The following is a 21,443-nucleotide window of genomic DNA, read 5'->3' on the forward strand; positions in this document are numbered from 1 at the left end:
CAATCGGTCAATTCCTTATTTGGGGTATTACATCCACTGATATGGAGTTCTCCGCTTCTTTACCGCGCTAGAATTCTGTACGACGAAAATATCCTTGTAAATTTGATAAGTTCGTGTTCATATCAAGAAAATTAAGCCAAAAATTGTCGTTTTTTGCCAAACGCGGTCACTTCCATATAAGGAAACTAATATTTCCTTTTTTGGAAAATCTGCATGACTCTTGTAATTTTTATGTTGAGCCCCAGGGGCTTCGTAAACTTAATGACTTGTAACCAGAAGAGAAAAACAGTTACTATGACCATCTTTAGTGAGTTGAGAAGGTCCCTGAAAAGAAACTAAGTTTCCTCGGTACCTGACCCCCGAAACGACGAAGTTTTCTTCATATGTCCACCTTTTTACCGGAAATCCAATCCCCTAGGATATATTTGGATTTCGTACTGTTAAAATATAGTCAGCAAAGAAGTGTTTGTATGTATGATAAGTGCGCAAACCTAACCAGAGAAATAATATAATCATAAACCCTGCGAGACTGTGGGATCGTTATGTACAAATAAGTAACGGGACAGCAAATTAGCATAAGTTCGTTATCTGAAAGAACTTCTATCTGAAATTTTCATGTAATTAAACGTTGAAATTTTGTGCATTGGGCTTTCTCTTTCTTTTTTGTTCTTTCCCGCGTTTTTGGCCCATCCGTGCACCTAAAATCTAGCATTAGACTGGCAACGCCGTAATACTGATATAATGTTATACAGATGATTTCTCCTATCTTTATAAGCCCTCGGTGATTATTCCCTATTTCGAAGGTTTTGTGATTGCCAGTATGTTCTGCAAAGATACAATAGGTTCATATGTGGGTAACCTGTGGTGTCGATCGAGCGCGCGTTTATTTCCCGCGCTTTTCAAAAAACAATTGTATAAAACTACTGTCATTTTTCTGAAAAAGTTCCATTACAGACAACAAAAATGCTTTTGCACTCAAGATAAAAGGAACTATGTCGTCCACTATGTCTTCAACCAAATTACAAACGAGGTCGGCTTTTATTCGTCAGCCGGGTGAGTATTTCACTGAACCAGTCGATATTTCTACTCGGGGATAAATTAGATGTGATGTGATGATATTTTGTTATTATTTAATATTGGGTTTAATGGTCTAAACACACTTATTGATACAATTATATAAGTATGTTTTTTTTCTAAAATTATAGCTGATCCACTAAAGATTTTTATAGAGAGGTAACAGGCTTTTTATGTAAGAAGGTAATTTAGAGTTGGATTTGGGGTTCGGTTTTCCTTTCATCAATGTGTTGCTTAACGTGTTTTTTTGAGCTCGTCCTAATTTTTTGGGTAGAAGTTTGACAGACATCCAAGATTTTGAGTGGGGTTGTTCATCAGCGAAGTTTACGATTAGGGGCATACTCTTGAGGGTTAGCTATTTTTGCTGGTTTCGATATTTGTGAAGATTTCTCGAATTCAAACCACCTTTCATTTGAAAAATGCTGGTTCCTGTTATAAACAGCTGCTTGTCCTTTGGGGCTGTCAATTTAATTCAAATTTTTTTAAAGTGAAACACCAGTTGAAAAATATAGCAACCACGACTGGAAGTTGCCACATTGACCCATTCATCTTGGCATTTTCTCCTAGCTTTGTATGTAGGTATAATTTTCATTTTTTGAGAGCCCCAAGTTGAATATGAGCAGATATGATTTTGTTTGTGTGTAGGGGGGTGGGGGAGGGGGTGTGTGGCTTATTTGAATCCCTGACCCCTTTTACAAAGAACCCAATTTACAAAGAACTTAGAAATGTTCTTTCCCAACAACTAAATAGACATCCAAAATTTACAGATTTAATAGCCCCCCAAAAACACCACAGCATTGTAGCTAAATACATTTATGACTGCTTTTTAATTAGACAATCTTACTTATAAATATTAGAGAATAATGGCATATGTACATCTTTGTTCATGGCACTCTAGTAAATCTGTCTGTCTGTCTGTCTGTCATTCTCCCCTCTACAGGCCCTTGAAAACGCCCTGACTGCACAATATTTTCTATTTTTTACCTTTACAGCTAGAATACTACTAGTGGATTATCAACCCCCATTTGATGCAGACAGCTGTGAATATCTTCAACAGTCTCTCACAGACTTCTTCTCTCTTGTGACACACTTGAATGGCCCCAGTCGTGCCCCTCTGTTTGGGCTCTTTGCACTTGGCAGATATCCAGAGGTGAGTATATGGTCATGATTTTATGGGGGAAAAAAGTATTGAGGGGTGAAGAGGTCATCCATTATTTGTGTCTGTTTTGGCTTTGCACATGATATTCATAGGTGAGTATTCGTGGTCATATTCAGTATATGGTGGAAAGGGAATGTAATATATTGGTGCACATCTGTTGTGAGATAAAGGGTAGTGTTGGGGTCATACCTGTCAACTCTCTTGCATTAGCCGCGAGTCTCAAGATTTTGGACATCTTCTACTGCTCTCCCGTGTGGAGCACCAAATCTCTATATCGCTAATATCAACATTTTCAATATTTTCGCTAATATCAACATTTTCTATTAAAATGATTAAAACACTAATTTCCTTGCAAAGTGCAATTTATCAAACACCCTCAAGAGATCTATAAGTGGATTTGTGTGTGAGAGCTTTCTGTACTGCAAATGCCTGCAAGGTTATACCCACCCCTCCCCCAAAAAATTCTTAAGCCTTGAGATTTTCGGAGGTTGACAGGTATGGGGAGTGGAAGGTCATCAGTGTGTCAGGGGTGTTATCTGTAGTGGTATACCTCTTCTTGGACAGCTCCATGACAAAAGAGTAAGGGAAATGAATCAAAGTAAACAAGTTTTTTCCCCTAGAATCTATTTCAGCTACAACATGTGAAAGGAAACTTTCCACGCCTCCATTCAGCACTTGAAGAATTGAGATTCTTTTCAAAGGAAATAACAGCTATAACAAACTCAGCAGGTAAATAAACTTTGTTTTGATTTAATATACACCAATGTTGTAAACTATGAGGCAGATCACAGATTATGAAAATAAGGGTGGACACAGAAAGTGTAAAAAGGGGTAATGAAGTGTAGGGGAACATGGAGAATAGATATGGAAGGGGGAGTGTGTTACAGTAACTTGATACTTTATATATGTTGTTTTTTTACAAAACCAAGATACATGACTTTTACATTTTTTATTAAAAAGAAGGGTGGATACCCCCTCCCTCACTCATCCTCTATCACCCCTGGGGGTGATCTAAAAGTGGGGCTGTGGATTAAAAATTAAAAGAAAAGAGATGGCTAGAGTAGGGTAAGGGAGGCTGTAAATTTCTTTATTATATGGATAAGATAGTAAACACACTTTGATTGGCAGATTTTAGCGGGTGAGATTTTCTCATCTCCAGATTTTCCCAGACCAATGGGTAAGGAGGTTGTAATTTTTTTGGGAAGTTTTGAAATATGGTACCAAAAGCCTTTTTAAAGCTCTTTTTTTATATTATCTTATATCAGGGCTGTAGTAGAGGTTGGGGCACTGGGGGTATGTGCCCCCCAAAAGTTACAAATGACCACAGGGCTGTGCCCCCCCCCCCCCCCCCCCAATATTTTCTTAAAGTTTCTATATTGTGTTCCCCAATATATTGAGGCCCCCTATAGAAAATGGGCTAGGAAAAGTGAAATAACTGGCTGGCTCCCAGGCATAAAATGGAGGGTCTACAATACTTCACATTTTTAAACATGGAAATTAATCCAATTGGTAAGTGTATCCTCCTTATACTGTACTGGTATGCATGAATACTTTTTATTGTTTTACTTGTCAAGAGGTCCTTCTTCAAGGCCTACAAGATGCAGTTACACAGTTCAAAAGACATTCACAAAGCCTTAGACAGGTATTTCCAATATAAAAGACATTAGGTATCTAATTATCTTTGGAATCTTAAAAGCAGCACTCAAGAAGATCATATCTTGCTTGATACTGGTAACCCTACTTACCAGATTGACTAACCAGGCCCTTACCAAGGGGGGGGGGGGGGTGCAGGGGGTGAGAACGCACCTTCCCACACACACAACAGCTGAAGGTCCACTTTCGGTTCTCGAAAGACGTGCTATTTGTAGACAAAACTATAACGCATCAGCTAGATCAGTCTGGTATGTAGCCAAATATGACAATAAACATCCCGTGGCAATACTGCATGAAACAATTTACGTATCATGTACAAAAAGCTTACATTCCCTATCCCGCCGTAGGGAAGAGGGGAAAAAGTCGAAGTTGAAAAGTGACACCCTACCAAATTTAAACTCCTTGTCTGATGAACTCATTCAGGTGCAAGGCAGTAGCAGGGGGTGGGGCACTGGGAACACGAACTCATTCATGTGTAAGGCAGTAGCAGGGGGTGGAGCACTGGGAACACGAACTCATTCAGGTGCAAGGCAGTAGCAGGGGGTGGGGCACTGGGAACACGAACTCATTCAGGTGCAAGGCAGTAGCAGGGGGTGGGGCACTGGGAACACGAACTCATTCAGGTGCAAGGCAGTAGCAGGGGGTGGGGCACTGGGAACACGAACTCATTCAGGTGCAAGGCAGTAGCAGGGGGTGGGGCACTGGGAACACGAACTCATTCAGGTGCAAGGCAGTAGCAGGGGGTGGGGCACTGGGAACACGAACTCATTCAGGTGCAAGGCAGTAGCAGGGGGTGGGGCACTGGGAACACGAACTCATTCAGGTGCAAGGCAGTAGCAGGGGGTGGGGCACTGGGAACACGAACTCATTCAGGTGCAAGGCAAAAGCAGGGGGTGGGGCACTGGGAACACGAACTCATTCAGGTGTAAGGCAGTAGCAGGGGGTGGGGCACTGGGGACACGAACTCATTCATGTGCAAGGCAGTAGCAGGGGGTGGGGCACTGGGAACACGAACTCATTCAGGTGCAAGGCAGTAGCAGGGGGTGGGGCACTGGGAACACGTACTCATTCAGGTGCAAGGCAGTAGCAGGGGTGGGGCACTGGGAACACGTACTCATTCAGGTGCAAGGCAGTAGCAGGGGATGGGGCACTGGGAACACGTACTCATTCAGGTGCAAGGCAGTAGCAGGGGGTGGGGCACTGGGAACACGTACTCATTCAGGTGTAAGGCAGTAGCAGGGGGTGGGTCACTGGGAACACGAACTCATTCAGGTGTAAGGCAGTAGCAGGGGGTGGGGCACTGGGGACACGAACTCATTCAGGTGCTAGGCAGTAGCAGGGGGTGGGGCACTGGGAACACGTACTCATTCAGGTGTAAGGCAGTAGCAGGGGGTGGGTCACTGGGAACACGAACTCATTCAGGTGTAAGGCAGTAGCAGGGGGTGGGTCACTGGGAACACGAACTCATTCAGGTGCAAGGCAGTAGCAGGGGTGGAGCACTGGGAACACGAACTCATTCAGGTGTAAGGCAGTAGCAGGGGGTGGGTCACTGGGAACACGAACTCATTCAGGTGTAAGGCAGTAGCAGGGGGTGGGTCACTGGGAAAACGAACTCATTCAGGTGCAAGGCAGTAGCAGGGGTGGAGCACTGGGAACACGAACTCATTCAGGTGTAAGGCAGTAGCAGGGGGTGGGTCACTGGGAACACGAACTCATTCAGGTGTAAGGCAGTAGCAGGGGGTGGGGCACTGGGAACACGAACTCATTCAGGTGCAAGACAGTAGCAGGGGGTGGGGCACTGGGAACACGAACTCATTCAGGTGCAAGGCAGTAGCAGGGGGTGGGGCACTGGGAACACGTACTCATTCAGGTGCAAGGCAGTAGCAGGGGGTGGGGCACTGGGAACACGAACTCATTCAGGTGTAAGGCAGTAGCAGGGGGTGGGGCACTGGGGACACGAACTCATTCAGGTGCAAGGCAGTAGCAGGGGGTGGGGCACTGGGAACACGTACCCTCCCCAATGATCAGTAGGGGCGTGGCTGTGACCCCAATATTTTCAGAATGTTTCTGTACCGTGCCTCCAATATTTCTAGTCCTGCTACAGCTCTGAGGTGTGTGCGTGTACGTGCGTGTGCGCGTGGGCGTGTGTGTGGTGTGTACTATTTTGATAATCAGTTAAAAGAAATATTGGAAGCAAGATGCTTTTACTGTATGCTTCTAGATAACTCCATCAACCTGTCAGTTGGAGATAACTGTGCTAACATGCATCAAGGCATCACGGCTAAGCAGAACAATTGAAAAGTTATCAAAACAATTGGATCTGGGAAGTATCAAGGTAGGCTCTTAATAACGTCAATATTTCACTTGCTCGAAATTTTGGATTGAAATCAGAATTATCATCAATATTATCATTTTGTTACGTTACGAACCAAAGACCGGTTTCCATAGGTCCATATCAAGGGACTAGGTAGAGTTTCTGCTAGGAAAGACCCTTTGTGTTCTCCATGTTCCGTTGGCATTAACAGGCCACCCGCTCTAAAATTATCAGTCACATTTTATAAGAAACTTCCAATACTACTCTGTACTGCTCTATAACGCTATTTCTTGCGTTTTCCGTCTAAAATCATCTGAGATTTTTATGTAATTCACCGGAAGTAGACTGATTCAATTGCCGCAGCATCCCCAAGCACAATTTCCATATATACCATGACTAGACTCCTTTTCTATTCCTGTTCCTTCCTCATAAGGTCTTTAGTCGCCTGTGTAGCATAAGTGCTTCCTGAGATTTTGCGCTCTTAATTTTTTAACGGTCGGAGTCTTTCTGTATAGTGAGATGTTGATATTGTCCTACTATCTTTATTATCTTTGCTGGTGTAGAAAATCCAGATCGCTGCAGTGACAAAAAAACCAACCGAAGAGGATACAACCATTGAGGAAGGAAGTAGCGGTATGTCTTGGATAATGTACGATATGTCTTTTTTATTGTGAGATGATTATGATAAAATGGAAAATACGGCTAAAACGATACTAACGAATCATCATCATCGTCGTCGTCGTCGTCATCATCATCACCTTCATCATCATCACAATCATCATTATCATCATCATCAACAACAACAACATCATCGTCATCACAACCATCATCATCATCATTATCATCATCACCGTAAGCGTCAATGGAACAGCACACTCAAGTTATTTTAATATTAATTAATATTAATTTAATTTTAATTATTTCTTTAAAAATTAAAACATATATCTAATATATGATTAAAATAATACACTTTATTTATAATACCATCAATACCCGCCGATTATTTATATTTGCCTTTCAGACCAAGAGATAAGCCCAACCAGCTCTATGGACAGCGGCTCGTTAGGGTGTGGTCTAGTGGACACTGTTACTTTGCAAAAAGGTAACCATTTAATAGTACCGTAAATGATCTAATAAACGCCCGGGGCGCTTATTAAATTTCGATGGTGGGGGGAGGGGGGCGTTCAATAGATAAGAGGCGTTTATTAAAGGGGGGCGTTCTTAACAAACTGAAAACATAACAAACCCTAGTGCAGTTGGGTACGAGTCTCAGTGAGGATCACCAATAAGAGAGCGCCGCGAAGCACTAGGCGTCAAAAAAGCATACAAGAAAAAGCACATACACACTAAATCAACAACAACGTAGAGCTAAGAAACAATGCGAAATTTATTCAATTTCTGGCTTTGTGTTTATCTTTATTTTCTTGGTGACAGTAGCTAAGAAGGCGATATACTTCGATGTTAAGGTTGTGAATAATCAGTCAATCTAAAGCTGTGACAGATGATTTTAAAAGTCATGATTCACGTCCACTAAAGTTGGGACTCGTTAACGTAAGGCACAGGGTACACGTGAAATAAAAAGTGTAATAATTCCAGTTATTTAGAGGTTTCCTGGCAAAAAGACCATTTTATCTAAAATGCAAACAATGATTACAAGGGAGGGGCTGATCGACATTCTTTAAAGTTCATAACCGAAAAGACAAGCGATCCAACAGTTTTCATTGTGTTGCCCCATGTAAACGGCGAATTGTGTAATGGCACTGATTTCCTAGCCCTTGGTTTTATTTTCTAGATCTTCTGTGCTTCCAGAATTTTTTCAAGAATTGGCTTCTCGACTGTGAGACCGACCAAGAACATATTAGAGTTGTACTACCTAGTTTATTTGTTGACACAAATGGTAAGAAGAAATGCTCCTGTATATTTATTTCAGACGGTTTTTATCTGTTATAGTGCGACGCGCTGTGGCCACGAATACAAAGTTTTGGAAAGCTAGTCAATCATCAAGGCAAAATCACTGTCATTGTTTCGCGTGCTAAAAGCAAGTTTTTTTTATGTTTTAGTGGTGAATACTGTCCTATTATTCCGAGATAGCGAACCAATCAGACCGCGCGTTTTTATGAAGTTCCCGCCAAGTATATACTAAATATATTTAGCTATTGGTTCTTTTGCTAAAGACTAAAAAACTGTTGGTCCTGTTGCTAAGACACATGTTTTGTGTTGATTCCATAATTGGTTCTGTTACTAAGACACGTGTTATGTGCCACGTCCTGTGCCTGAATAGGTGAGGAAGAAGGTGACTTACAAGACGAAACCGGGCCTGACAAGACGATACTCCTCAAATGTGACCTTCATGAACGTCTCATCAGCCCACAGTTTCTACCCTACCGCTTTAAATTTGTGAGTGCTGTTTTGCAATCATGCCCCATGTTAAAGCTCCATCGCTCAACATTGCTAGCGATGTCTTTCTCGGTTGGGACCGATCGCACGATATTTGTCGGGCTGGTAAAGAAATTGGAAGCCGGGAATCCTGTGGTTGACCGTGAGGCAGGAAGGACTAGGGAGAGCTCATTACCGAACACAGGAAACCCAAGCATAACGCCAGGGACTAATCAGCCTTTCCAATATTGCAGGAAATGAATAACGAGATGACCAATCTAACATCCAAAGCCTCATGCAACACAAGGCCTTGTACTAGCAGCACATACCCAGTGCACAACCTTCACATCTCACAGCTTATCAAGGCTAGTGCAATATGCGAGTCTGTGGTAGGTAGTGGCCATCATCATTATGATTATCATCATCATCATCATTTAATAGTCATCATCACCACCATCGTCATCACCTTCGTCATCATTTAATAGTCGTCATCATCATTATCATCACAACCTGCACATCTCACAGCTTATTAGGGCTAGTGCAATATGCGAGTCTGTGGTAAGTAGTGGCCATCATCATTATGATTATCATCTTCGTTATTTACTCGTCATTAAAATCATTATCATCATCGTCACCATCACGGTCGTCGTCATTATTTAATAGTTGTCGTCATCATCATCATCACAACCTACACATGTCACAGCTTATCTAGGCTACTGCAATATGCGAGTGTGTGGTAAATAATGACCATTATCACCATCATCGTCATCATTGAATCGTCGTCATCATCGTAATCATCATCATTAAATCGTAGTCATTATCATCATCACTATCATCACAACCTTCACTTCTCATAGCTTATCAGGGTTAGTGATAGGGTCTGTGGTAATGAGTAAGATGCATAAATGATCAAACGCTCGCCAACGTATAAGAAAAATATATGTACCCTAAAACATTTGTGTTTTCTCTTTCATATTTTCGCCAATAACTCTTAGCTATATGGAATGGTGAGTAGAGTCCAGGATTTAATGAATGTATCAATATTTTTATTTTGCAAAAGACACGATGTTCTGTTGAATTTCTGTCAAATTTTCATTGAGAAGGCTATTTCAATATTTTCGAAAGGATTTTTGTAGTTGAAATATCAGACTTTGTCTTGGGTTTCTTATTTCGCGTTTTCTATGGAATTTTTAAAGAAAACAATAACAAGAAGTGAAGGACTAGAGCACGTTAACTAAGCATAGTCATCTAGACAATAAACTCTACTTGGGCAACTGGTAATTATTACCTGAATAAAGCCAAAAGCTTACATTTTTAGCCGTACACCGTGCGACCCACCGTGTGTTGGAAGCTTGACTGGGAAGAGCTAGAGGCCAACCAACAGTACTTCTACGCCCTCTCGCGTGCACTACAGGAACGGGTATGTCATGAGTGCTAGGACTAATAGCGTCCATATCAGAGATTAACCATCTTAGTACTTCTATTTATATGACATTCTACTCCAGTGAACAACAGGGACGGGCCACGGTTAGGGTAATGGATCTACCTTAAAGCCGCATTGTCACCAGTTTACTTTCGGAGGTCCGACTGAAACCTCAACCGTTAAAAGACAAAAGAATCTATTTGAATCCGAGTTATATTTGAATCCGAGTTATATTTGAATCCGAGTCTATTTGAATCCGTCGCCCTACTACAGACCAGACTGTCATGAGTGCTAGGACTAATAGCGTCCATATCAGAGATTAACCATCTTAGTACTTCTATTTATATGACATTCTACTCCAGTGAACAACAGGGACGGGCCACGGTTAGGGTAATGGATCTACCTTAAAGCCGCATTGTCACCAGTTTACTTTCGGAGGTCCGACTGAAACCTCAACCGTTAAAAGACAAAAGAATCTATTTGAATCCGAGTTATTTAACAGGCCATCCGCTCTAAATTATCAATCACATCCTCAAAGAAACTTCCACTAGACACACTGCTTTCAATATTTTGAAATATTTTTCGCGTTTTCCGTTAAAAATCATCGGATATTGTTACGTAATCGACCGGAAGTAAACTGGTGACAATGCGGCCTTAAGCGGGGCCACTTCCAAGGTCCTGAAGTATAGGCCACTCCCACACTTTTTACCTTTATTAAACGCCTTCCTTAATCAAGCAGCTGCGGCAACCATTTCCCAGTCCTAAATGTTCTAATTTCTGTTACATTTATCTCTAAAGCGGCCATAACGACAGATGATTATTACAAACATGTTATTGTATAGAGTGAGAGGCATTTGATGTAAAATGAGCACTTAGTGACCAATGTCCCTTAAAAGTTTTGCAACAGCGCTTAACGCTCGTTATACCGTATCTTTATATAGTTTTATTGCTTTTCACTTTAACCCCAATTAAGGGATCACTTCTCCAATCCTTTGAGAGGCCGCCGCGAAAGATACCACTATTTTTGTAAAAAGTAGGGGTCCAAGCAATCTATTTATGACTTAGGATATCGTCGCCCTACTACAGACCCAGTGCAGCACAAACGATATCCTTCCAATTGGTCATTTCCTGCTACTACCCTCAGATGGAGGGTCGTCTATGTTGCTCAAGTCAATCACAGCAAGCGAGTTGCTTCTACCAGCCGAATTCACGCAGCCTGTGGAAGAGCCGCAAGCGGAGGCTTTGGAAGTTATCTCTGCTTGCTTGGATCAGGTATGTAAGGGAACATGGGGCCGTGGACGCCGTATCTGACGTCTTGGATCAGGGACACCTCAGGGTGTGGCCTCAGGGTGGGAACCATATTTGCTTAATTGGAGGGGGGTCTCTGAACGGGGGGTCTTTGGACGTTATGTCTTCCTGCTTGGATCGGGTATGTAATAAAACCGTTGGGCTGGGGCTATGGACGCCTTTTCTGCCCTTCTGTCTTGTTCTAAGGAGACCTCGGGGTTGAGCTTTGGGAACTATATATGTCTGCCTGGATCAGGTATGTAGGGAAACCTTTGGGTTGGGTTCGTGGACGCTGTCTCTGTGTTTTTGGATCAAGGGGACCTCAGGGTGGGTGTTTTGGACGTTATCTCTGCCTGATTGGATTAGGTGAATAGGGGAACCTTTGGACTGGGTTTGTGGACGTCGTATCTGTCTTCTTGCATCAAGGAGACCTCAGGGTAGGAGCTTTGGACGTTATCTCTGACTTCTTGCATCAGGTAAATAGGGGAACACTTAGGCTGGGTTTGTGGACGTCATATCTGCCTTGGATCTGGGAGGCCTCAGAGTGTGGCTTTCGGAACCATATTCGCCTGCTTGGATCCGTTATAGGGGAACCTTGGGCTGTGGACGCTGTCTCTGTTGGATCAAGGAGACCTCAGGGTGGGAGCTTTGGACGTTATCTCTGACTGCTTGGATCAGGTAAATAGGGGAACACTTGGGCTGGGTTTGTGGACGTCATATCTGCCTCGGATCTGGGAGGCCTCAGAGTGTGGCTTTCGGAACCATATTCGCCTGCTTGGATCCGTTATAGGGGAACCTTGGGCTGTGGACGCTGTCTCTGTTGGATCAAGGAGACCTCAGGGTGGGGGCTTTGGACGTTATCTCTACCTGTCTGGAACACGTAAGTAGGAGAACCTTTGGACCGGGGCTGTGGACGTCGTATCTGCCCTCATGGTTTAAGGAGACCTCGGAGTTGAGCTTTTGGAACCATATCTGCCTTCTTGAATCAGGTATGTAAGGGTACCTTAGGCTGTGGACGCGGTATCTACCTTCCTGTATCTGGAAGACCTCAGGATGGGGGCTGTGGGGCCATATTCGCCTACTTGGAGCAGGTATGTGGGGGCTGTAGATCAGGACTTTAAGGTGGGGCTCTGGACGCCGTAACCATATTGTACATAAAGGAACCTGAGACTGTCGAAACCATCACTGTCTGCTTGGATAAGGTATGTAGGGGAGCTTCAACAAATTGAGACTGTGGACGTCTATTTTACATGCCTATATAAGGTACGAAGGGGGACCTCAGGCTACGGCTGTGGACGTTATGTTTGCCCACTTGGATCAGGTACGTACGAGAATTGTAAGATGGGGTTGTGGGCGCCGTATCTACCTGTTTGAATCAGAAGTGTAGAAGGATTCCAGACAGTGGATTTCAGAAGTGGATCACTTTTTGTTTCTAGAACGTGCACGTGCACATGTTTTTGTTAAGTATCAGGATCAGCAACAAACATGATGTACATATCCAAACAATGTTTTCTTTTGTTTGGTTGGCTTGCTATGGATTGTGTGGCTGGCTTGGCTGATTGGCTGGTTGGTTGAATGTCTATCATTTACAAGGTGTTGTCTATACAGCTGGAGATCAAGGAGACATATAATCCACTACTGGTGTCGTGCGATCTTTACAAGTGTCTGACATCACATGCACTTAAAGGCGCCGGCACTGCCAACAGACAACAGAAGAAAAGGTTCCAGACTCCTCAGGTAATACACCAATACTCAATCAGTCAGCGGGGATCGGATCCGTTTCGAGGAGTGAAGGAATAAAGAAAGCAAAAGCATCCATTTATCTGTAAGAAAATGAAAGCTGGATTGATATATTTAAAAAAAGAAGAAGACATTTAAAGACATTTAAAAAAAATGTCTGATACTAAAAAAGAAACTCTCCGGGGTTGGGGGTGCTACCAACAGGAACCCGCGTAGCCCCAATTCTAACGTGGGCCGATCAGCCGAGAAATCGAGCTTTCTGCGATAACATCTATCGCTTCTTAAAAGCTATGAGAATTACATTTAATAAATGTCTTTCAACATCCATTTCCAGCGGTATCAGCAAACTAGCAAAGCACTGTCAACTAACCCCGATTTACGTCAACCGCTTGCTAAGCCCCGTGCACCACGGGCACCAGCAAAGAGAGTGGTCTTCAGTAAAGATACTACCGCGGGAAAAGGCTCTAACTCCAGCAAGCGCCAGAAGGTCCCTGCAGCCCTGGATATGTACGTCACAAGCCCACCAGAGTTCCCGGATGATTTGTAACCAGCCCCCCCCCCCCCCTTCCCCCCCCCCCGGGATCTGGGGAAGAGGACAATCGTGATGATAAAGGACGGACCATTAGAAAAGTGAAGGGTGAGGGGTGGGTGAGGAACAATACTACGATTAAAAACAAACCTGGAAAAACTACATGCAATAAACCAGATAGAAAAAGAAATGCATACAAAAAGGAAAAAAAAAACATTTTCCCAACATCATGGAAAGTAAGTACTTTGCTTGGCTGTTTGTTACGAAGCTCAAAATAAATTTGAAAATTGAAAGCCCAAACGTTAAAATCAATTTTGTCTGATGAACCGTTCCTCGCCATTGAAAGCAAAGTCTCCCAGAAAAAATTACCCACATCCTTCGGCAAAACAAATCGAGCAGCAAAACTGTTCGGGGAAAAAATCGTGAAACAAAAAAAAAAAAAACAAACAAACAAATTAGCCACTCCCCTCATCAAAACTCAAATGTTCCGTCCCTTAAAGAAAGCTTCTCAGTCCCACCCCACCACCCTCTGTTGTGCGACAATTAATTTGTCTATATTTAGGCAAGGCGTTTGAGTAACCTCGGGTAAAATGATACCTAGCTTTCTCTTACTGGTTAGAGAGTTTTGTCAGCGTAATCATATGTTAAACATGAATTGCTGGATGCCGCAACGCCGTCCGTATCAAAGCAAGTCCCATACACCTATCTCAAATAACTTTGTCAGTGCTAATGGCAAATGACGATTGTCAAATGAAAGTTCTATAAAAAAAATACCAGGGAACTCGTCAAATTTCTACTGAATGTACGAAAATGTGGATAATTTCTGTGGTTATATTACTTATCATCTTTATTCTTACAAATAATTATACCTATAAGCAGTCGTTGGTCTTAGAACTGCCAATTGCCATTTACCATTTGCACTGACAACATTTATTAAAATACGTGTATGTGTGCTGCTGGCTTGCTGTGACCATTAGCGGACAGGTGGAAAGACCGATAACTCCACTTTCCAAAAAAAAAATAATAATAAAATGAGAGTAAGAAAGAAAGGGATGAGATATATTTTATTAAAACATTTGCTTTGGTTATTATTTAGAGAAAAAAATTAGGGGCAAAAGAGGGACGAAGAGAGGTTTTTGAGTAAACAGTGAGGGTTTTTCTTACTGCCTCATAGCGTTTATCTTTCTTCTTTTATAAGTTCTTGTGTGGGCGTTTTCTTGTTAGATTTTGTGCTGCATATTTTGCTTTGTTTTAATCTTTTTAGAATAATTTGCGTGGAAATTTGTGCGTGTATTATGAAACGGACGAAGCTGTAGTACATGTACCATCCTTCGCTCAAATTTGCGATAATTATCTCATAATACGGAACCATCAGCGACAGAATCGCACGAAACCTCAACTTAAACACTACACGCAATTAGATTGAAGAAATAATAAAATTAAAGGATTTTTTGTCAAATGCAATTTCGCACAGTTGACCATTAAATTCGAAAAAAAATCGCGAAATTTGAATTATGCCATACATAGTTTTTAGTATAAATTGTTGTTTTTGCTTCTCCCTTGGGAGCAACAATTAATCTGATAATATCTTTAAAACGTGAACTACGTACCCACATATCTTTCCAATCAAAATTACAACATCTTTCAGTAAAAAGTTCAACAAAATCACCCTTTCAAATCATAGAGATATTGAATATTTTTTATTAGACTATATATTGAAGCTTAAAACCTACTTGATTATTTATTCGCATTATTTATTGTAATGAGTGTCCAATGACTAGGCGATAATGTAATCACTGAATGTTAATTACACCCACTTATTTTAGAATTTTATCTTCAGCAAGACAAGTCATCCATCATGGTTCTTTAAAAAGAAAAATGGATTCGTGAGATATGTTATCGTTTCTTTCACTCCGTCATGCGTGATATCAGTGAGGCCCCGAATTGCATATCCAACGCGTTGCCACTAGACCACATAATCGTATTCAGGAATGCTAACAGTTGGGCCTCTCAAGACTAACATATTCAAGCAAATCGAGTTCCTTTCTGCTCTCTTCAGAGTAATCTTATAAGTTTCCCGCGTTCTACCCAAATTGAATCTGTGAAGATGGCGGCAGCTTCCATTGACGCTGACACCATGGATGAGCAAGACGAACTAAACTCAAAGATCCCGGAGTTTCCACCGGAGGAAGAGAACGAGCTAAGCCCCAGTGATCGTGTCCGCACAATTATAGCATTCGTCGGCGTTGGATTCCTGCTTCACTGCTTATTCTCGATAATCATCTCGGGCTCCGAGGATATTTTAGCGGGGACTGTTATACCCACAACTGTGGTAGTCATTGCTCACGTCGGTCCCATGACTCTAGTGAACTATTCCTGCCCTTGGTTTATGCAAAAGTTATCTTACTTCATACGTGTATTTATCGTGTTTGGCTTCATGGCTGGGGGGCTTCTCGTCATAGTCTTCGTGGAGCAGCCTTACTTTAAGATTGCCGGGGTCTCGCTAAACGCCGTAGCGCACGCATTAGGGGAAATTACGTTTCTTGCGCTTGGTGCGTTTTACGGCGAAGTTGCCGTCACGTCTTTTGCTGCGGGAAGCGGTGCTGGCATCTTAATCGGTCCCGTTTACTATCTGGGTAAGTTCACATTAAACATACACAACTTGCATGCCCAATAAATGCATTATATTTAATAATTTTTATTTCCTTCAATTCTTGCCTATGAAACGAATCAGGACCTTGCATTTCCTTATTTCTATCACGGCAAAGTTGCACATCTGCGCAAATAAAAATTTCTTAGACTGTCCTTTTATCCGCTTTGGTTTGGTTCCATCTTAAAATTTAGATTACGAGAAGACCAAACTTTTATTGAGACAATTTTGTTTCATTTTAGATAAATTGATATGGATTCAGTGGGTAGAACAAATAATCTTTTTAAGGTTCTATCTGGATCTTGCATATTCAAGCTGTTTACTGTAAAAATTATTTTACCTAGTTTTCTGACTGGTCATTTGGTTATAACAAAAGCCAGGTCATTTTAATCCCGGCTCATTTCGGCTTCATTATATGGCTTAAAGCAAAATAAGATCTCGACAATAAGTATGTTTTGCTCCTTCTAGAGGGGGCTTTTAAACAATGTTTACACTAAGGTTTTTACCAATCAATCAAAAATTTAAAGATCTTTCTCGTATTCCTACGCAATGCAAATATTGCCTCAAGGTGCCATATTTTAAATTGTGAAAAATCGAAGATGATTGATGACCGATACACCATTTTGTAGCGTCATAAAAATGGCGCATACTGAAACAAGGAACTTATATCTATCTTTAACCTCTACGTAGAAAAAAAAATAACATTAATATAACAATTAAAATAACAATTAATATATAAATAAATAAAACAAAGTATAGGCGCGTATTAAAAAGGCTAAAAAAATTCATCGTACCCCTCATTTTAAAATAGATTAATCATTAGGGGCTAAGGTTACATAAAAATATTTGACCTCATTTGCTATCTTCTCATAAAGCTTGTTTAAAATAAATTTAGGTTCCTGAATAAGATAGGTTTTCAGTAAGAGAAACGAGAAGTAAGACTACCGCGTCTTTTCTCATTATTACAAATTACAAATTGTTAAAAATCAGGAATACACAAATTCAAAATGTTCAAAAATGACAATTACTAATTGAAATGTTCAAAGAAGGCGATTAGTAAATTATTAATGGGATTCCAACGATTTTGGTTAATTTCGTTTAGCTACCCCAAAAAACATTATCCTGTATTGATCATTTTAGGGCCTTTAAGCATAAAAAAAACTGACCGGAAAGCTTACGAAAACTCTCTGAACATTTCATATCTAGCGCTCACCGCACTAAAAAGAGAGGTATTTGAATACTTCTACTTCTCCTGCGATAAAAAGGATTACTTACCTGATAAAATACATATTAACGTTTTATAGATCTGAGAGCGTACTTAACTTATCTTTCGGGACTTATGGGTGGATATTCCACATGGGCAATTTTTGCGGGTTCTTGCCAAGAGTGAAAATGTCCTAATTTGTTTTATAGATACATGGAATTTAGAAGATGAATTCACTCACTACCTTAATTTTTGGCAGCTATTTTTTCCCTGTGTCTCGAGAGTAAACGTTTTCCATTCCATTCTCTCAAGGCTGTCTATCGAAAACAGAAAATCGTACATATCTCAAGCGTGTACGCGCATTTCTCCCCTCCCCCCTCCTCCCCCTCGCCCACCAAAAATGGGTCCTTTCTTATTAATAAAACCTGATTTGGTCTCGCAACACCTTCATTAACGCGCTTCTATTTTTGCATAAAACAAATTGATGCGAAGTTTTATTCACGTTGGAAGTCTCGTGAAATAATCCCGAGTGTTTTGGGGAGTATTAAATATTCGATATTGGTCCCATCAGCTCTCCTTTCCTTGCCAAAGTTATATCTTTAAGGGCATATAACGAGGCTTCTTTCTGAAACACGTTAAAATGGCATATTTCGTCGTTTGCATATGTTCTGATGCCGAAATGATAATTTTAAAAGTTGCTGTGGAAAAAAATATATCTGTTCCTTTTTCCCAGGAGAGTAAATTCCTTTTTTTCCCAGCCGGCAGTGGTTAGGCATTTTAGCACATGAATAATTGCCCGTATAACCGATCGGGACGATTTTTATCCCAAGCATCCGCTCGAGCGCCCCCAAAAATATTCCCAGCACAACTAGTTCGACTCCACAAATTTGCCGCAGAACCATTCGGACCCAGCCAGCAAAAACTGAAGAACAGATCCGTTTTGTCGCCCTTGCATCTTGTTCGGGTGCTCGTTGCTTCACTGCCACAAACGAACAAAAATAGTATTCTACTTACCCGATCACCTAGACAATTAAAAAAAAAGAAAAAGAAAATAAATAAAGGGCACAAGGTGATTATGATGGTATTTTATCGAATGTTCCTGAAAATGTGCGCGTTCTATGTGATTATTATGAACCTGTGCATTTTATAACGACCATACCAAACCATGCCCTCCTGCGCAGAGAATTCTATGTTGCTCGTTTTCTTTCCATAAACGTTGATGTGGATAGAGCAAAGGACACGAGCGGCACAGAAAGCTCTGCGTAGGAGAGTAACCAAACCATGGTATCATTAAAAACGTACGGCTATTATGTAAGGTCTCCAAAAAGCGAACCAATTAATTGTGTACATTGTTCTGAATGTGTTAGATCCCAAAATTGCGGTTTAAAATCTTAATGCAGTTTTAAGTTGAAATTCGATTAAAAATCTAATTAAGTAGCCTGTCTGCTTGCGGGCCCTAGAGAATCTAACGGAGAGCGCATTGGACAATGTCTCGCGATGTTAATTTTTTGCACTTTAAAAATACTAAAAATTTTATTTGATTTCAGGTCTAACTTCCTGGGCGTGTATGTCCCCTCAAAAATCCATGATCGTCGCATCAGGATTCTCCATTCTACTTCTCCTGTTCTATTACATCCTGAACAAAGACCGCATCAAGTCGCACGCTATAGCCGCTACCTACCGATCAAGCCTGAAGGATAGCGCAAAGTACCAGTCCGTAGCCACCACCGACACCATCAAGCGGAAAGACCCCTGGAGCTTGTCATGCAGCGAGAAGTTCCAGGCAGCAGGGACCATTTTGCCTCTGATGCTCGCGCTGTGCATATCATACGCGTCACAATATCTCACTATTCAAGCGGTCTTCACGACTATTTCATTCCCAAGCTCGCCCTTCCCGCCAAGGGATCACTACGTGTATTACGTAGCGTTGAATGGCGTAGGGGAGTTCCTGTCCCGTTCTTATTTAGCAGTCGTAGGGTGCTATCGCCCCGCCCTTGCGCGGAAACTCGTAATCAAGCGCACATGGGTGTTGGCATTATGCCTACTCGGGGTGTTCTCGCTGGCTTTATGTGCATCGTGGTATCGATTTTTCCAAAGTGTCGCTTTCGTTCTCGCCCTTTCCTTCGTCGTCGGTGCTATCTCAGGCACTGTGTTTGCTAACACGTTGATGGCGATACGCGAAATTGTTGAGCCGAGGCATCAGGAGTTTTGTCTCGGACTGGTAACCGCTGGTGAGACATCGGGGGCGCTCCTTGGCTCGTTCATTGGACTTAAGCTGGAACCTGTACTAAGAAAGCACTGCGAGAAAACTGTTAGTAGCAACCGCACGGCACATTGCTTCACGCGGAGAGACAAGAGGCGATGGACGATGGCTGTGTGTAAGGGGAAAGTCACAGACACCCCGCTAAAGCTTAAATAGAATTCAAATTAGAAGTTCGAAGTAGAAGTTTAATAGAATTAGAAGCCATACCCAGGAACCCAGGTTCTAATGCGTTCTAGTCCTAATGCGTAGGCAGATATGTCTTAGATGGTGCGAGATGGTTCGCCAGTAGTTTCAGAGCCTTGTACAAACGGGGGGTGGGGGGAGGGGTACTTTTAGTAGTTCAGGGAACATGAAAGTTGTTGGGCACCTTATAAAGAGTTTCTCAGGTCCCCATACTCCAAGACGAAAGATTGTCTGCATAAGCTAAATAAGTCTACCTTAAAAATTGTCTTATTGCTTAATCCCTCTTTTACAAGAAACTGCAGTATGAAAAGAACGCGCCTGGAATAAGTCGTCATAACCGCTGGAATTTCTACTCTGTTAAATCTTTGTTGTTTGTTTATCGAGGGTAACACATTTAACCGAATATACAGTTTTCTAACATATGACCCCCGGTTAGTAAGCACTCTCACTGGGGGTGGTCACTGCCAGAGGGTTTATTGCGTCCCCAGTGGTTCTTTTTTGTCCCTTCGGTTCAGGTTAGTGTAGTGCAGCTTGAAGAGACGGGACCTCCGGTTTAGTGTCCTTATCCGAGAAGACTGGAAACACGGGAGAATAACTTCCACTCACTTGTGACACAAATTTGAATCAAGGCAGGAACCCGGAAAAATCCCCAGTTTGAGCCATTCGAACCTGGGCCACAGCGGTGAGAGGCCGACGCGCTAACACACTAGGCCACCCGTGCTTATTTGTCATAACAATAAGAAAAAAAAAGATAGGAACACGTTCGAAATATTGTTTATTGTTTATGTCTATTTTTTGCGACCCTGTATTGAATTTAATATTTCGCCTTTTGTAAAACAAATGGCTCATAAATCTGCAGGCAGATAAGTCCAATTAATAAGTTACAGCATAATAGATGATAGAAAAGCTACTGGGTAAAAGTAAAAGATGGGCTGATCCAGGTTACAGGCAAATGAGGTTATTTAATTAAGGTTATTTAAGGGTGAAATACCCACCCTATATGCTATTTGTAGTGGGAAAACTCATCAATACTGCACATATGGGACCTTTGTATATATTCTAATGCAAACACTTAAATTTTCTCACCCCTTTCCACATTTTTGTTAGATGTTTGAAACAGTTATAACTTCTATGTCCAAGTTATAATGTTATAACTTCAATTTGATCAACATTTAGCAGCAAAAATTTAACAAATTAAAGGCCCAAAAATTAAATGTTTATCTTCTCAATAAACTATAGAATAACATGCATTTTTTTTTTGGAATGTGTGAAATAAAATAACACATCGTCCATTTGTAAATGGAACTATCTATTCTACTAACTAGAATGCAAGCAATGGATATTATGTGATTGCAAACCAGTGGCGGCGGAACCTCTTGATCTACCACTGAACAAACATCTGCGAATGGGAGCCACTCGGGTGTCCAAATGGTGAGAAATTAACCACAATTTTATTTTAAGATATATAACATTTTTTGTTGTTGCCTTAATAGCACCCTGAAAACCAAGATGTTGATATGATGCACTAACATATCGGACAATCTTGCTTACAAAAATGTATGTACTGTAATAGCCAATCTAAATGATT

General features: G+C 41.6%; 2 protein-coding genes across 3 annotated transcripts; both read left to right on the top strand.

The window, feature by feature from the left end:
* Positions 1–883: 883 nt before the first annotated feature.
* LOC5509977 (meiosis 1 arrest protein) lies at positions 884–14,604 on the top strand. Of its 2 annotated transcripts, XM_032379099.2 has the most exons (14): positions 885–1,053; positions 2,067–2,224; positions 2,854–2,962; positions 3,808–3,875; positions 6,108–6,221; positions 6,764–6,833; positions 7,222–7,302; positions 8,482–8,597; positions 8,831–8,965; positions 9,572–9,583; positions 9,895–9,996; positions 11,065–11,271; positions 12,895–13,023; positions 13,361–14,604. In XM_032379099.2, the coding sequence occupies exons 1-14, from the start codon at positions 993–995 to the stop codon at positions 13,571–13,573; spliced, it is 1,575 nt and encodes a 524-aa protein (XP_032234990.2). In that variant the 5' UTR covers positions 885–992; the 3' UTR covers positions 13,574–14,604. The 2 variants fall into 2 exon arrangements, with proteins under 2 accessions (XP_032234993.2, XP_032234990.2); XM_032379102.2 differs by lacking the exon at positions 8,831–8,965 and having other exon boundaries at positions 884–1,053.
* Positions 14,605–15,335: 731 nt separating this feature from the next.
* LOC5509984 (protein BTN1) lies at positions 15,336–19,832 on the top strand. Its single transcript, XM_032379091.2, has 2 exons — positions 15,336–16,191; positions 18,957–19,832. Exons 1-2 carry the CDS (start codon positions 15,663–15,665, stop codon positions 19,826–19,828), a joined length of 1,401 nt encoding a protein of 466 aa, XP_032234982.2. The 5' UTR covers positions 15,336–15,662; the 3' UTR covers positions 19,829–19,832.
* The last annotated feature ends 1,611 nt before the right edge of the window (positions 19,833–21,443 follow it).

Source organism: Nematostella vectensis, chromosome 15 (genome assembly GCF_932526225.1).
Source record: "Nematostella vectensis chromosome 15, jaNemVect1.1, whole genome shotgun sequence".
Lineage (NCBI taxonomy): Eukaryota > Metazoa > Cnidaria > Anthozoa > Actiniaria > Edwardsiidae > Nematostella > Nematostella vectensis.

Coding starts and splice junctions, on each gene's coding strand:
- LOC5509984 (XM_032379091.2), top strand. CDS start 15,663: ATGGCGGCAGCTTCCATTGACGCTGACACCATGGATGAGCAAGACGAA. Junction 16,192..18,956: donor CGGTCCCGTTTACTATCTGG/GTAAGTTCACAT, acceptor ATTTGATTTCAG/GTCTAACTTCCTGGGCGTGT.
- LOC5509977 (XM_032379099.2), top strand. CDS start 993: ATGTCGTCCACTATGTCTTCAACCAAATTACAAACGAGGTCGGCTTTT. Junction 8,598..8,830: donor TACCCTACCGCTTTAAATTT/GTGAGTGCTGTT, acceptor CCAATATTGCAG/GAAATGAATAACGAGATGAC. Junction 11,272..12,894: donor TCTCTGCTTGCTTGGATCAG/GTATGTAAGGGA, acceptor TTGTCTATACAG/CTGGAGATCAAGGAGACATA.